The sequence below is a fragment of the Colletotrichum aenigma genome, assembly GCF_013390185.1.
Source record: "Colletotrichum aenigma strain Cg56 chromosome Unknown KSG_Cg56_contig01, whole genome shotgun sequence".
In the NCBI taxonomy this organism is placed as follows: Eukaryota; Fungi; Ascomycota; class Sordariomycetes; order Glomerellales; family Glomerellaceae; genus Colletotrichum; species Colletotrichum aenigma.
In genome coordinates, this window is record NW_023500907.1 from 2,102,892 (window position 1) to 2,116,824 (window position 13,933).

At 55.0% G+C, this 13,933-nt stretch overlaps 6 protein-coding genes across 6 annotated transcripts; 3 read left to right on the forward strand and 3 right to left on the reverse strand.

Moving 5' to 3' along the window:
- Positions 1-314: 314 nt before the first annotated feature.
- On the reverse strand, positions 315-512 carry CGCA056_v000552 (uncharacterized protein; the record flags this gene model as incomplete). Its single annotated transcript, XM_037315813.1, has 1 exon — positions 315-512. One exon carries the CDS (start codon positions 510-512, stop codon positions 315-317), a length of 198 nt encoding a protein of 65 aa, XP_037184708.1.
- Positions 513-1,696: 1,184 nt separating this feature from the next.
- YOL057W (putative dipeptidyl peptidase 3) lies at positions 1,697-4,026 on the forward strand (the record flags this gene model as incomplete). Its single annotated transcript, XM_037315814.1, has 4 exons — positions 1,697-1,821; positions 1,927-3,544; positions 3,595-3,706; positions 3,758-4,026. 4 exons carry the CDS (start codon positions 1,697-1,699, stop codon positions 4,024-4,026), a joined length of 2,124 nt encoding a protein of 707 aa, XP_037184707.1.
- A 704-nt stretch (positions 4,027-4,730) lies between these two features.
- RPL6A (60S ribosomal protein L6-A) lies at positions 4,731-5,817 on the reverse strand (the record flags this gene model as incomplete). The annotated part of the gene is made up of 3 exons (XM_037315815.1): positions 4,731-4,883; positions 4,969-5,304; positions 5,698-5,817. 3 exons carry the CDS (start codon positions 5,815-5,817, stop codon positions 4,731-4,733), a joined length of 609 nt encoding a protein of 202 aa, XP_037184522.1.
- Positions 5,818-6,681: 864 nt separating this feature from the next.
- CGCA056_v000555 (Heat shock protein 78) lies at positions 6,682-8,838 on the forward strand (the record flags this gene model as incomplete). The annotated part of the gene is made up of 1 exon (XM_037315816.1): positions 6,682-8,838. One exon carries the CDS (start codon positions 6,682-6,684, stop codon positions 8,836-8,838), a length of 2,157 nt encoding a protein of 718 aa, XP_037184521.1.
- A 1,147-nt stretch (positions 8,839-9,985) lies between these two features.
- On the reverse strand, positions 9,986-10,815 carry ARF (ADP-ribosylation factor; the record flags this gene model as incomplete). Its single annotated transcript, XM_037315817.1, has 4 exons — positions 9,986-10,078; positions 10,135-10,200; positions 10,270-10,514; positions 10,668-10,815. The coding sequence occupies 4 exons, from the start codon at positions 10,813-10,815 to the stop codon at positions 9,986-9,988; spliced, it is 552 nt and encodes a 183-aa protein (XP_037184524.1).
- A 1,466-nt stretch (positions 10,816-12,281) lies between these two features.
- EMP24 (Endosomal protein P24B) lies at positions 12,282-13,067 on the forward strand (the record flags this gene model as incomplete). Its single annotated transcript, XM_037315818.1, has 3 exons — positions 12,282-12,479; positions 12,592-12,799; positions 12,862-13,067. The coding sequence occupies 3 exons, from the start codon at positions 12,282-12,284 to the stop codon at positions 13,065-13,067; spliced, it is 612 nt and encodes a 203-aa protein (XP_037184523.1).
- Positions 13,068-13,933: the final 866 nt, after the last annotated feature.

Consider the following 13,933-nt stretch of genomic DNA (forward strand, 5'->3'; position numbering starts at 1 on the left):
TGCGAGGTATTGACCGCCTGTCTAGCTGAATGCGCACCACGTAACTTGCCAATGCCTCCAACTCTGCTGCATACCACCATTCAGCAGGTCACCAGACCGAGCTACAACCCCTGTGGATGGTCTCTTGCAGTCCGTCAGATTTCACCAAGAGGCTGAGTCTTTTTCTGCCAGTTCCGTCACAGCCAGTCAAGGCCGCCCATGTCATCTGCGCGTAGTCGTCTGTTCTTCGCTTGCCGTGGGGATGATGTTTTCGCGCCAAAGACCAGACGTGTTCGTACTGCTCGGGCGTGCGGCAGGAATAGCGGCGATCCAGGTCATATATCATCAATCTGGACCTGGCTGTGAACTAGCTGCAGGTCTGCCTTCATAGGGCGGTTTGCAGAGGACTTAGCATGGTACTGCATGGTAAAGAGGCGAAATATCCCATTGGCTGTCGAACCCTGCATGCAAGAATACCTGACAGGCCCGGTCTGCGGGATGCACGCCGGACCCTCTCGGTGAGCAGACGGCATCGACAACGGGACGATACGTTGCCTTCCCCGTGGCCGGGAGGGGAAACGGATGCCTGATTGGTGATGCGTCTGGTCAGATTCGGCAAAGCAACGAAGGGAAACATACCTGCCACCTTGGACGGGTTCCATGATGTCTGGGAACAAGACGGGCGACGTGGTGTCCCAGACACGGAAACCATTGAGCTACTACATCTCTTTCATTACTTCTGTGTCAATCTGGCGTTGTGCGGGGCGTTGGAGCCTCGGTGAGCTCGAGGGGGAAGCATTGACATGGAGCCATGAGCCGACTCCTATCTCATCTCACATATGACATGCATTTGCTCCAAAACGCTTCCGCTGTCAATGCTGTCAGTAGCTTTCTGCGTTTGCTGATCAGAGTATGAATTGACTGCCTCAGAAGCCCTGATCAGGCTTGGCAAGTTGTCTGTACAAGTCGGCTCACATAGTAAGTCGAGGTATGACCACGCAAAGTTGCCGCATCAACTTCGCTGAGTAAGCCTGCCAAGCAGGCCGAATTGGGACGAAAGGTGATATGGTACAAGATATCAGCATGGCGGAGACGGCAATGATGACAGACGTGAGAGGTTGATGGCAAACGCTGTGCAGCTTTCTAGCTACAACTCTAAAGAGACTACATCTCTCAGGAACCCCACCAAGTCCCCACGCAAGAACGTTACCTAGGCTTGGGGGACGACAGTGTGACTAATTCTCATGGCGTACTGCCTAAGTTATCTTTGGCGTGGAATGTTCTCGCGCGAATATCTTCAGTGGCCTCTTTCCTTTGGTCCCCTTTCTTCCCCGGCCCGCCTTCTCGTTCTGAACAAGTCAGGCCCATCCCATTTCCAAAGGTTCCCAAAAGTGCCAGTGCCCCTCACTGTGGTGGCTGAAGCTGTGCTCCCGCCTGCCGGTTTAGGAAGTCGTCTGTGGCTTGTTGCGGGGAACATCAAAGTGAACAGACTTGCGCGTTCGGGCGCCGCCAACTGCCTGCCTCATCCAGCGTGAGCCAATGACCAGCTGCGGCACCATCTCGACTCCTCATGCGGGTTTCATCCATTTCCGCCCTCCAAAGGCTGTCCTCTTTGCGAGCTGCTTCTCCTTCCATTCATACCTCGCTGAGGACTCTCAAACCTAAATCGCATCTTCCCTTTACACTCACACAAACCTGCCGGCAGAGATTTTCCACAATGAACGCCGAGCAGCTCACTCACTACCTCGCTGATGCGCCCCCGAGCGTGGTCAGACTCGAGATCGAGAAGCACTTTGAGCCCCTCACCGACAAACAGAAGCGTTATGCCCATTTCATCAGCAAGTAAGGATACCACCCAAATCTCGTGCGACATGCAACCCATCTGGGCCGATGTGTGCCAAGCTTTTCATGGGGGTCGGGTTCCGGGAAACTAAAGTGACATCCCAGAGCCTCATTCGCCGGCACCCGCATCGTGCTCAGACAGATCTCCCCGGAGTCGGAGCCCATCTACAACTACATCATTGCCCTCCACAAGGCCAGCGGCGGTGATTGGAACTCTCTCGCCAAGAAGGCTGGTGTCGATGAAGCCCAATTGACCCACTTCCTCGAGTATGCCGCTCAGTTCCTCGGAAACAATGGCAACTACAAGAGCTTCGGCGACTCCAAGTTCATCCCCAGAGCTGATGAGAAGACCTTCGCCGCTCTCGCTTCCACCTCTCCCGAGGCGGAGAAGTTCTACAAGGCTACCAACGGTGGCATCTTCAGCGCCGAGAAGCCCGGTCTGATGCATCTCGGCTTCCCGGACAAGGGCCACCTGACAACCTACTACCCCGATTCTCCCGACATCACCCAGGCTGAGATTGAGGCTGTATCTGGCTGGATGGAAAAGAAGGGCCTCCTGCCAGAGAACACCAGGCTCCGCAAGACGAAGGAGGGCCAATTTGAGATGCTCATTGCGTCCGCTGTCACTAGCGTTCCCGAGGAGGGAGGTGATATTGGAAAGGAGACTGAGTTCCAGATTGAGGATGGCCCTCTCAAGGGCAAGACGATCAAGCTGGTCTACGGCGACTACGCCGAGGAGATGAAGGCTGCTGCCGAGTACATCGTGAAGGCAGGCGAGAACGCCGACAACGAGACCCAGGCTAAGATGCATGCGGCCTACGCCAAGTCGTTCACCACGGGATCTCTGGAGGCCTTCAAGGACAGCCAGAGATATTGGATCAAGGACAAGGGACCGATGGTCGAGGCCGATCTTGGTTTCGTCGAGACCTACAGAGACCCTGCTGGTATCCGTGGTGAGTGGGAGGGTTTCGCCTCCGTCGTCAACATGGAGCGCACCCGCGCCTTTGGCGGCCTCGTCTCAGCTGCTCCTAAGCTGATTCCTATTCTCCCTTGGGATAAGGAGTTCGAAAAGGACACCTTTTTGGCGCCGGACTTTACTTCTCTGGAGGTTCTGACGTTCGCTGGATCGGGCATTCCTGCTGGAATCAACATTCCCAACTACGACGACATCAGGCAGAACGAAGGATTCAAGAACGTCTCTCTCGGAAACGTCCTCAGCGCCAAGGCACCCAACGAGAAGATTCCTTTCATCTCCGATGCCGATCTGGAGCTGTATCAAAAGTACAGGGATCCTGCCTTCGAGGTGCAGGTCGGCCTCCACGAGTTGACGGGCCACGGCTGCGGTAAGCTGCTTCAGGAGACTTCTCCCGGAACCTACAACTTTGATGAGAAGAACCCGCCCGTCAGCCCCTTGACCAACAAGCCTGTTACCACTTGGTACAAGCCCGGCCAGACCTGGGGCTCAGTTTTCGGTAGCATTGCTGCCTCATACGAGGAGTGCCGTGCCGAGCTGGTGGCCATGTATCTGGGATGCGAATTTCCCGTGCTGCAGATCTTCGGCTTCGGCGATGGCACCACTGACATCAACAACGAGGCCGGCAACGTCCTGTACGCCGCCTACCTGCAAATGGCCCGCGCTGGTCTGGTCTCTCTTGAGATGTGGGATCCCACGAGCCAGAAGTGGGGACAGGCTCACTCTCAGGCCCGTTTCTCGATCCTTCAGGTCAGTATTCCCATCAGCTTCACCTAGGATCATTCACTGATGTTACGCAGTGCTTCCTGCAAGCCGGTGACGACTTCTGCAAGCTCGAGTACAAGAACGATGATCTGTCCGACCTGGAAATCAAGCTTGACCGCTCCAAGATCCTGACGACCGGTCGTGAGGGTAAGTTCACTGCTGCAACTGTCCAAAGACGTGTGTGCTAACAACAGACAGCCGTCGGAAAGTATCTCCAGAAGCTTCACGTCTACAAGTCCACTGCCGACGTTGAGAACGGCATCGCCTTCTACAAGGAGATGACCAACGTCGAGAAGGAATTCTGGGGCACCAAGGTCCGCAACATCGTTCTCAAGAACAAGCAGCCCCGCAAGGTCTTCGTCCAGGCGAACACGTATCTCGACGAGGCCACCGGCAAGGTTAGCATCAAGCACTACGAGGCGTCGCCGGCCGGCTTGATCCAGAGCTGGGTCGACCGCGACTTGTGACTCCCCTCTTCATCGGAGCCGAGAACGACGGCGACGGCGGCAGCCAAGTTGTGAGGGGCGTCTCGGCCAGGCAGACTTCACGACTGGGAAAAGGGGCATGATATGACGATGTAATTTTAAAAAATTCAATCAACTTTTAATAACAATGCCTCCGAGCAAGGGGCTTTGAGAATATTGAAACGAGGGCCTAACGAACGATAATCTTGTCTACCATGTACACACGCGCACTTTTGGAATACAAGAGGAGAAAGAACCGCGGATAGGCATCATGTTCAGAACGTGTGTCCATTTGGTCTGCGAATCATCATTCGTCTCATAAAATCACAAGCCCATTCTGTTTCTCGCTAAGCGACTTTTTTTGCTCTGCGTTTCTTCCGGTTGGGTTTCTTCTCCCCTTCGGTTGTGTGTGTGGACCAAGATTTTTATCTTTCTTTGTGTTGGATTTGAAGAACCTCATTACAGACGCCAAATGTGACCGATGCCGTCGACTTCCAAATGCAATTGGCAAAACCAGCCCAGCCCGTAGCCATAAGTTCTTCGTCGTCTACAACAACACAGTATCAACCCGAATTGATTTTTTCCCCCAACCGAAAAGGTGTAGTTGTTTTGATTTCGCCCCGCCGCCGCGCAGCGCAGAAATACAGAACATCATATCCCCCCGCACGTTGTTTTCCCCGACAAACTCCGGTCATGTAAGGAACCGTTTACCAGGTCATCTCGTGGGGCTTGTCACCCTTGCGCAGGCTGAAGGAGCTCGCCAGGTAGGAAGGCAGGAACTCGACCTTCTTGATGCTGGCGATCAGGGCCTTGTCGACGGCCTTCTGGTCAGCCGCACGGCTGCTGTTGACCTCCTTCTTCTGTAGACACATTCCAGTCAGTATTCTGCTTTCCTTGCCATCACATATGCAACGTCATGTTTGCACATGTCGTCCGAAAACGTACCTGGGGCTTCTCTCCCTGCTTGAAGAAAGCCTCCTCACCAGCCTTCTGCTTGGTCTTGTCGGCGGTGAAGTACTTGGGTTGCGCGATCTCCTCAATCTTCTTCTCGTCGAGGCCGGAGACGTCGACCTTGTAGGATGTGGCGATGACGTAGCGGGAGTTGACGCGGCGGAGGGGGACGCCGTTGATCTTGAAGGGGCCGGTGACGAGGAGAACACCCTGCTCGAGGGTCTTCAGGAGGACGACGCGCTTGCCGCGGAAGCGACCGGCGAGGAGGATCAGGACAGTGCCGGGCTGGAGGGTCTTGCGGGGAGTCCAGGGGCGGACGGCCTTGCGGACCTATGGTGACATTCTCGTCAGTAATCATATTCGCTCGGTGGTGGTTGTGTGATTCATGAATGTGTCATTCCCAGGTCACGAGCGGTTGTTCCTCCTCTTCATGTCTTGCGGCTGTTGCTTTCGTTCATGGAGTTGTGTGCACTTGTCGTTTTGTGTGTTGATTGCTTCTTCTCGGTGACTCGCGGGATATGGTGCCTCCTTGCGTTGGCGATTTTGAAGATTGTCGATGTGCGCGCTTCCAGATTGTGGATTCCCATTTGTCCCCAAGACCTTTTTTTTGTGTTTTCTCTTGCTCGTGACCCGGTGTGTTCTCGATCCTCCGCACAGCCAACAACCAAGTCGACAACCCGCTCAAAAAAATCGCAAGGACGTTCGCTGTGTGCAGAAACTCACCTTCTTGGCCTCGGGCTCATCGTCGGCGTTGTACCACTTCTGCGCCTTCTGGGATGCGGCGGGGACGACCCGAGTGGACGAGCCGAACTTCTTGGTCGTGGATTCCGTCTTCGCCGACATGATTGCTTTCGGTCCTCGTTGAGGCGGCTGCTGGTGGTTAGCGGGAATAGGGAAACGAAAAAGAAGTTAAAGGTGGTTGTTCGCGTTCGGAGGAAGCGAGGGCTCAGATACGTCGAAATGGAAATGTGTGGTTGTGGGTTTACTCGAAAACCCTCACTGGACTAAGCCTGTTTTGGCTGGCAGAAACTTCGCGCGGAAGCGGTAAGGGCGGTCAGGCAGGGTACCCCACCTCGGTGGACTGCCAGGCGTGTACTGCCACCGGGGCTGGAGCACGCCTGCCAAAAAGACGAAAAGAAAAAAAAACACGCCGGGAGAACATCGGGCCTTGCCTCCGGCTGTCCGGACCTTCAGGGCTGCAGTCACTGGACACCGAGCCCACGCCCGCCACTCGGTGCAGTCAGTCGTTGTTGGCTGCGGCGGCCTGGACCCGTCTGCAAGGCATGGCGGTGGGCCACGTGGTGATAAGATAAAGCTGTGTACTAGCACCCCTGGCCTCGCCGAATCTGCGAGAATGTGCCTGTGAAGTCTGCCTTCTTCGAGAGGTGACATCACGAAAGCATTGGTTTTGGAGTATTTAGAGTTGCGTTTTCCTTCTTCCTACCGGCCTGCGCGGCTTCATGACTTCGTTTCGACCGATTTGCTATTTTCCGGAGGATTTCAGCTACAATGCTTAGAAAACAACTCACCTCATCAGCCAGGCGTCTTGCTGGTTCAGCAACCCCAAGACCAGCAAGACTGTTCACAAGAGCACTTCCAATTCTCAACGAAAGTGCCCTCAGAAGCGCCAGAGTCTTACCAACGGTAGCCATTCGCACATATGCCAATGGCAGACCTCACCCACCAGGTGGCACCCACACCATGAACATGGGTGGCGAGCCTGAAAAGCCTGCACTTGAGCAATACGGCATCGACCTCACTGCGAAGGCCAAGGAGGGAAAATTAGACCCTGTTATTGGCCGTGATTCCGAGATCCAAAGAACAATTCAGATCCTTTCACGGAGGACGAAGAACAACCCTGTCGTGATCGGAAAGGCCGGTACCGGAAAGACGGCCATCCTCGAGGGCCTCGCGCTGAGAATTGTGCGAGGTGACGTTCCCGAGAGTATCAAAAACAAGCGTGTTATCGCTCTCGACCTTGGCTCACTCATTGCTGGTGCCAAGTTCAGGGGCGACTTCGAGGAGAGACTGAAGAAGGTCTTGACCGAAGTCCAGCAATCCGAGGGCGAAGTCATCCTCTTCATCGATGAGCTGCACACCCTGCTCGGCCTCGGCAAGGCCGAAGGTTCCATCGATGCGAGCAATTTGCTGAAGCCAGCGCTTGCTCGAGGCGAGCTTCAGTGCTGCGGTGCCACCACACTGGAGGAGTATCGCCTGATCGAGAAGGACGTCGCTCTCGCGCGAAGATTCCAACCCATCATCGTCAACGAACCCACCGTCCAAGACACCATTAGTATTCTCCGCGGCATCAAGGACAAGTATGAGGTCCACCATGGTGTGCGCATCACGGACGGTGCCCTCGTCGCCGCCGCTACCTACTCAAACCGCTACATCACCGATCGCTTCCTGCCAGATAAGGCCATTGACCTGATGGACGAAGCTGCCAGTCACCTAAAGCTCCAGCACGAGTCCAAGCCCGAAGACATCATGGCTCTCGACCAAAAGATCATGACGATCCAAATCGAGCTCGAAAGTCTGCGGAAAGAAAAGGACGTAGCCAGCCAAGAGCGCCGCGAGAAGCTGCAGGCCGACCTGAAGAAGTACGAGGAGGAAATCGCCGAGCTTACCAAGCGCTGGGACGCCGAGCGTGCCGAGATTGAAGGCGTCAAGAAGACCCAAGAAAACCTCGACAAGGCCAGGATCGAGCTCGACCAGGCCCAGAGAGAGGGCAACTTCGGGCGTGCTTCAGAGTTGAGATACAGCGTGATTCCATCTCTCGAGGCCAAGATTCCCAAGGAGGGCGAGAAGCAGAACGGAACTCTCATCCACGACGCGGTCACAGCCGACGACATTGCCGCGGTCGTGTCGAGGGTCACCGGAATCCCCGTCTCGAAGCTCACCTCTGGCCACATTGAGAAGCTGGTTCACATGGAGGACAGTCTCCGCCAGGCAGTCCGCGGCCAGGACGAAGCCATCAAGGCCGTCTCCAACGCCGTCCGCCTCCAGCGCGCTGGCCTCAGCGGAGAGAACAGGCCGACGGCCTCATTCTTCTTCCTGGGCCCGACCGGTGTGGGTAAGACGGAGCTCTGCAAGAAGCTCGCAGGCTTCCTCTTCTCTACCGAGTCTGCCGTTGTCCGCTTCGACATGAGCGAGTTCCAAGAGAAGCACACCATCTCCCGCCTCATCGGCGCGCCGTCTGGATATGTCGGCTACGAGGACGCCGGCCAGCTTACCGAAGCTGTCCGCCGTAAGCCCTACGCTGTCCTCCTCTTTGACGAGTTCGAGAAGGCGCATCGCGACATTTCCGCGCTCCTCCTCCAGGTTCTCGACGAGGGCTACCTCACCGACGCCCAGGGCCACAAGATCGACTTCCGCAACACAATTATCGTCCTCACATCCAACCTCGGCGCAGACATCCTCGTGGGCGCGAACCCGCACCACCCGTACAAGGAGACGGCCGACGGCGAGATCGACCCTGATGTCCGCAAGGCCGTCATGGACGTCGTCGCGGCAAACTACCCGCCCGAGTTCCTCAACCGCATCGACTCCTTCATCGTCTTTAAGCGGCTGGCCCTCAACGCCATCCGCGACATCGTAGACATCCGCCTGAAGGAGCTGCAGGTCCGCCTTGATGACAAGCGCATCATCCTTGACGTCCCCAACGACGTCCGCGACTGGCTCGCCGAGCGCGGCTACGACCCCAAGTTCGGAGCCCGCCCGCTCAACCGTCTCATCACCAACGAAATCGGCAACGGACTCGCTGACAAGATCATCCGGGGCGAGCTGCGGCACGGCGAGACGGCTGTCGTCTCGGTCAAGCAGGACGGCTCTGGTCTTGAGGTCGCGGCGCAGAACAAGGATTAAGCAAGCATGTATTTCTCACGACTTATGAACTATTCTTTGTAATTGGGGAATTTTCCCTCTTCAGGTGTCAGGAGTAATTTGGGGGATGGATGGAATTCCCCTCTCACGATTTGTACCACAAAATGCATCTGCATCACCACTTTAGAACACATAGGTCTGTACTTTAGACTGTACTTACACTGTTGAACATGAATAAGGATCAAACACACGTACACCATCTGATAATGGTCGTGCGCTTATACCCACCTTTGGTGTTTAGACATTTGTCCTCTTCGAACCTTTCTGCCATCATCCCTGTGACGTAGGGTACCCACAACGCGAATGCGTTTATGGGAGTACATCCAGCGTCGAGAAGGCCCTAGTCGTACTGTGTTTACACTTTGGGTAGATCTAGATCGATTCGTGAGCCGCCAAAGAACGTTAATTGGTCCTCACCGGGCATATAGGATGAATCACGTCGTTCAGGGCCGCATATTTGGAAAGCGAATACAAATCTATAACGATTTTGTCCCAACTCTGGCTTAAACTACCTAAACCCCTCCAAGCCCAACAACAAACAACAGGACCGGAAGACATATAACAGGCAAAATAACCCCTGAAAGGAAATCGACCAGTCGTGAAGAACCTTGTTAAGCCGTCGTATCGTAAAAACCCCCTTTCTCCACTACCGAGAATGGCTTGGAGAACCAGTCAACACCGGAAAAGATATAAAAAGCAAACACCGATTTCATGAGATTCGCATCGAAAAAAGGCGAGAAAGCCAGGGTTCATGGTATGGCTTCTCCGTTGCATTTGGTCGGAGAACCCGTATAGAGTTGCTGCGTGTGCGTGTGTGGACTGTACAGATTTCCCAACCCAAGACGCCCCCTTTCTTCCAAAACGAAACTTGTCCTTTTGAGACCAGAATGTGTGCTTGCTGCGTCGAGAGAATGCCATTGTAGCGTGGCTCACGAGATGTCAGGGAGGACCACCACGGAAAAGGGGAGGGGGGGATGGATGGACGGAGGGAGAAAATGCGGTAAATGAGTTATGGACTATTCGATTGCCTTGTGACCGGTAGCTGCTCTGCGAATTACAACCGTACCAGAGGGATGACGTGAGAGAGTAGCAGAAGAGAGGGAGTCCGTCCGGCTTCTCTTCGCGTCTTTTACTGGTGGCCCGCCTTGCGCAGGGTGGTGGCAAGCCACTCAAGACCCTCGTAGAGACCATCACCGGAGGTAGCGCAGGTAGACTGGATGTACTGTTGGGGAGGTCAGCGTGGCTGTCGTCGCGGTAAGGCGCGAAGAGGATACGTACCCAGGCGCGTTGTCTCAAGCTGTGGAGGCCAAGCTTGTCTGTGATCTCGGCAGCGTTCATGGCGTTCTATAGCAGAGCAGGTCAGCCACATGCTCCAATGTAAATTAGGCTGGGACGGGGGAAATAAGAACGTACGGGCAAATCCTGCTTGTTGGCGAAGACCAGGAGAATGGCATCGCGTAGCTCATCCTCGTTGAGCATTCGCTGAAGCTCCTCGCGGGCCTCAACGATACGGTCGCGATCGTTGCTGTCGACGACGAAGATGATACCCTGGGTGTTCTGGAAGTAATGTCTCCAGAGAGGACGGATCTTGTCCTGACCACCGACGTCCCACACGGTGAACTGAATGTTCTTGTACTCGACGGTCTCGACGTTGAAGCCTAGATGGAGTTCGCGTCAGCGGGGATTCTGAGAGATGTTTCCATTGAAGCATTGGGTTGGGGCTAGCGACGGCGGGCGGGGGCGCCACTTTCGTTGATGACACGGGGCAGGGCGACGGGACGATTGAGGGGGCAATTGTTGGGCATGCGTACCGATGGTGGGAATAGTCGTGACAATTTCACCGAGCTTGAGCTTGTAGAGAATCGTAGTCTTTCCGGCGGCGTCAAGACCGACCATCAGAATTCTCATCTCCTTCTTCCCCCAGAGCTTGTCGAAGATCTTGGAAAACGCGAGACCCATGGTTGCGATTCGGACTGTGGTGTATGTCTAAGTGTCGGGTTTGGGTTGAGAGGAAGAAGTAATCTGTTGAGAAGAAGTAAGTGTAAGCGCAATGATCCAGAGCGTCGAGAGTGCAAGCAATTAATTAAACAGTGGTGACGTCGAGAAGGGCGAGTGCGGGTGCGGGCGGCATATAAGGGTAGGGGAAAAAAGATGTGCCTCCCGAAAGAGGACAGATCTTTTTCGGAGACGGGATCGGGTCACTGACGACAGTGTGCCTGATGGCGCTGCTGACACGGGCAAAGGGCGAAGGCGGATGGGATGGATGGCGAGGTCCAAGTTTCGACGTTGAAGTTCAGGCTGCCGCAATTCGCAAATGGAGGAGATAGCGGGATAGGAAGAAGTGGATGTAGACGACAGGCGACGTGGAGGGAGGTATAGGGATATTGGGTTGGGGGGCCGTAGGGTGGGCTGCTCTCACTCAAGGCGGCGTAGGCCTAAGGTGGTGTATTCCTGAGGTGTCGTGTCCAGACCAGACCGATGCAGGCACGCAACCGCACGCGCGCAAGAGCAACTTTGGCCGAGGGGGTGGTAAAGGGGAATGGGAAACCGAGAGACGAAGAAACGAGACGATGCCGCCACCAACACTTGCAGAGGCGAAGCTCGCAGCAGACGACCAGCTTCGGTACAGACAACGGACGCAGATGGATAAAAATTAGGAAATGGAAACCACTCACTCACTTCTTCGCGACGGGCTCCTCGACGACGGCGACGGGATGCTTCTTCGATGGGGGTGCGGTTGTGATTGTCGGTGAAGGGGGGAGACAGTCAAGTGTCGAGAGGTTAAGGTGGAATAGAGGGGTGGCCTTTGGTAAGATAAGTTCGGCTCGGCGAGGTTGGTGGTGATTTGGGGGACCAGAAAGGCCATGTTTTTCAAACTCTGAGTCTCCACTCTTGACCACCGCTACGAACGGACGCCACCACTCTCTGGACCGCCAAGGTGTACCTCTGGCAGCTAAGGGGGCGCTGAAGGTACCTGTCACGCCTGCTTACCTCGCCTTCCTTGCGTGCTTGCTTCTGCTGAAGCCCAACCACGGGCCACTCAAAACCACTCAAACATGTCCCCTTTCCATCCCTTCCAGCGCTCTTCGACCACTAGAGACCCTTCTGAAGCACCGTGTACCCGCATCACGTGGGACCCGCGCTAGCCCCTTTCGGGGTCAGCCTCAATCCAACCAAACTTCGCCAAAGTGTCCAGACTCCTGTGACAGGGATCATCTCCAAGAACCGATCTGGAGAACAGCCTGGACACAATCAACGTCGCTCCTTTTTTCCCCGTGGCCCTGCTTGCCTGCCTGCCCACCTCTGCCTCACGACTACGGAATAGCTCGTGACTCTGCTGCCGTAGCAGTCTGACGTCTCTCTGGTCACCGATACCATTGAGCTTCTCGCACCCCCCTAGCTCCTCCCGCAGAGCTCCCGCCGTCATGATCTTCCCTTCGGTCGCCAAGCTGCTCCTCGCAGCTGGCTTCGTCCACTCGGCTCTCGCCCACAACATCCAGCTGCCCGCCCACGGCCGCGAGTGCTTCCACGAGTCGCTGCACCGCGATGACAAGATGACCGTCACCTTCCAGGTCGGCGACCGCGAGTTTGGCAGCGCTGGCAACCTCGATATTGACTTTTGGGTATGAGGAATCACAACGTCGCATATGGGTCTTGGAAACCGCGGTTCTACGCGCGTCCAATGGCTTCATCAGTGTGATTGGGACGTCAAGTGCTAACTCTGTGGCTTGGTAGATCACGAACCCCATGGGCCAGTACGAGACCTTCGACAAGAGTGTCTCCAACGGCGACTTCTCCTTCGACGCGAAGCACGACGGCAAGTACACCTACTGCTTCGGAAACGAGCACTGGGGTGCCCACAGCAAGGAGGTGTCCTTCAACGTCCACGGTATTGTTTACGTCAGTGAGACCGATGTTCCTGCCGATCCCCTTGAGGTTGAAGGTAAGATGAGAAAGCCTTGAACATGCCCCATGGGCCAATTAGTCTAACAAGACATCCTCCAGTCAAAAAACTCTCCGAACTGCTTGCTCAGGTCAAGGACGAACAATCCTACATTGTCATCCGTGAGCGCACCCACCGAAACACCGCCGAGAGCACCAACAGCAGAGTCAAGTGGTGGAACCTGTTCGTCATTGGCCTCGTTGTGGGAGAGTCCGTCTTCCAGGTGTGGTGGCTGCGTAGATTCTTCGAGGTCAAGAGAGTTGTGTAAGCTTGCGCAAGTTGTTATCGTTTGCGGGATACCCGTGGTGGGACGACTGGTTGGCGTATAAAAGGCGGTCCTCTGCGAGTTACAAGACAACAGGCTTAAAGCTTGGTCTTGACTCTAGAGACCTAAAATGCATGTACAGTGTATCATAATCACACATGAATGGACGAAAGACGAATGGTTCTGAACATCCCTATTTTCCAAAGACGTTGACCTCGACTGAGATGGTTGTGCAAACTCTCGCCTAGGCAATGGCGCGACAAGAAATATGACAGGCTTGACGGGTGCGAGAACCACTTGATGAGGAACCGGGAGAAGCCAGAAGAGCCACAAACGACATACATCGAGGGGTTTCCTCAGCCAGCCTCGTACGAGAAGACACGTTGGACAAATGCGGCGAGAGGATATTGCGGCATTAGCCATGAATGAGTTGGTGGAAACTCGTCATCATGTTCACGAAAGGATTCCGGTTTTCGTCAGACGGGATGACACTTCTCATAGTGTCAGTGCGCCTTCTTAATGCCACCTGTAGTTCAGGCCCAGCCAGCCCGTTGCTGGAACGGCACTAGACAGCAAGGCTTAGATCGTGTCCGAGCCAAGGAATGTCAAATGTCTTAACGGCCGCCTCTCCCAAGACTTCTGCCACCTGTCAGAACGAAGACTGAATTCCAGCTGCCTAGGCATAGCTCCAACGGCGCAGCCCACCGACCTCTTCCAAAGAGGCATCTGATCACGAGACAAGGGAGGTGTCAGTCAGTTTGTCAGGACAGATTTTGCAAAATGCTGCATCGTTTGAAAGCTTGAATTGTAATTTGTTGTTGGTCATCGCTGTGGCCATGTATGACTCCCTCTAACCTGACAGTCATTAT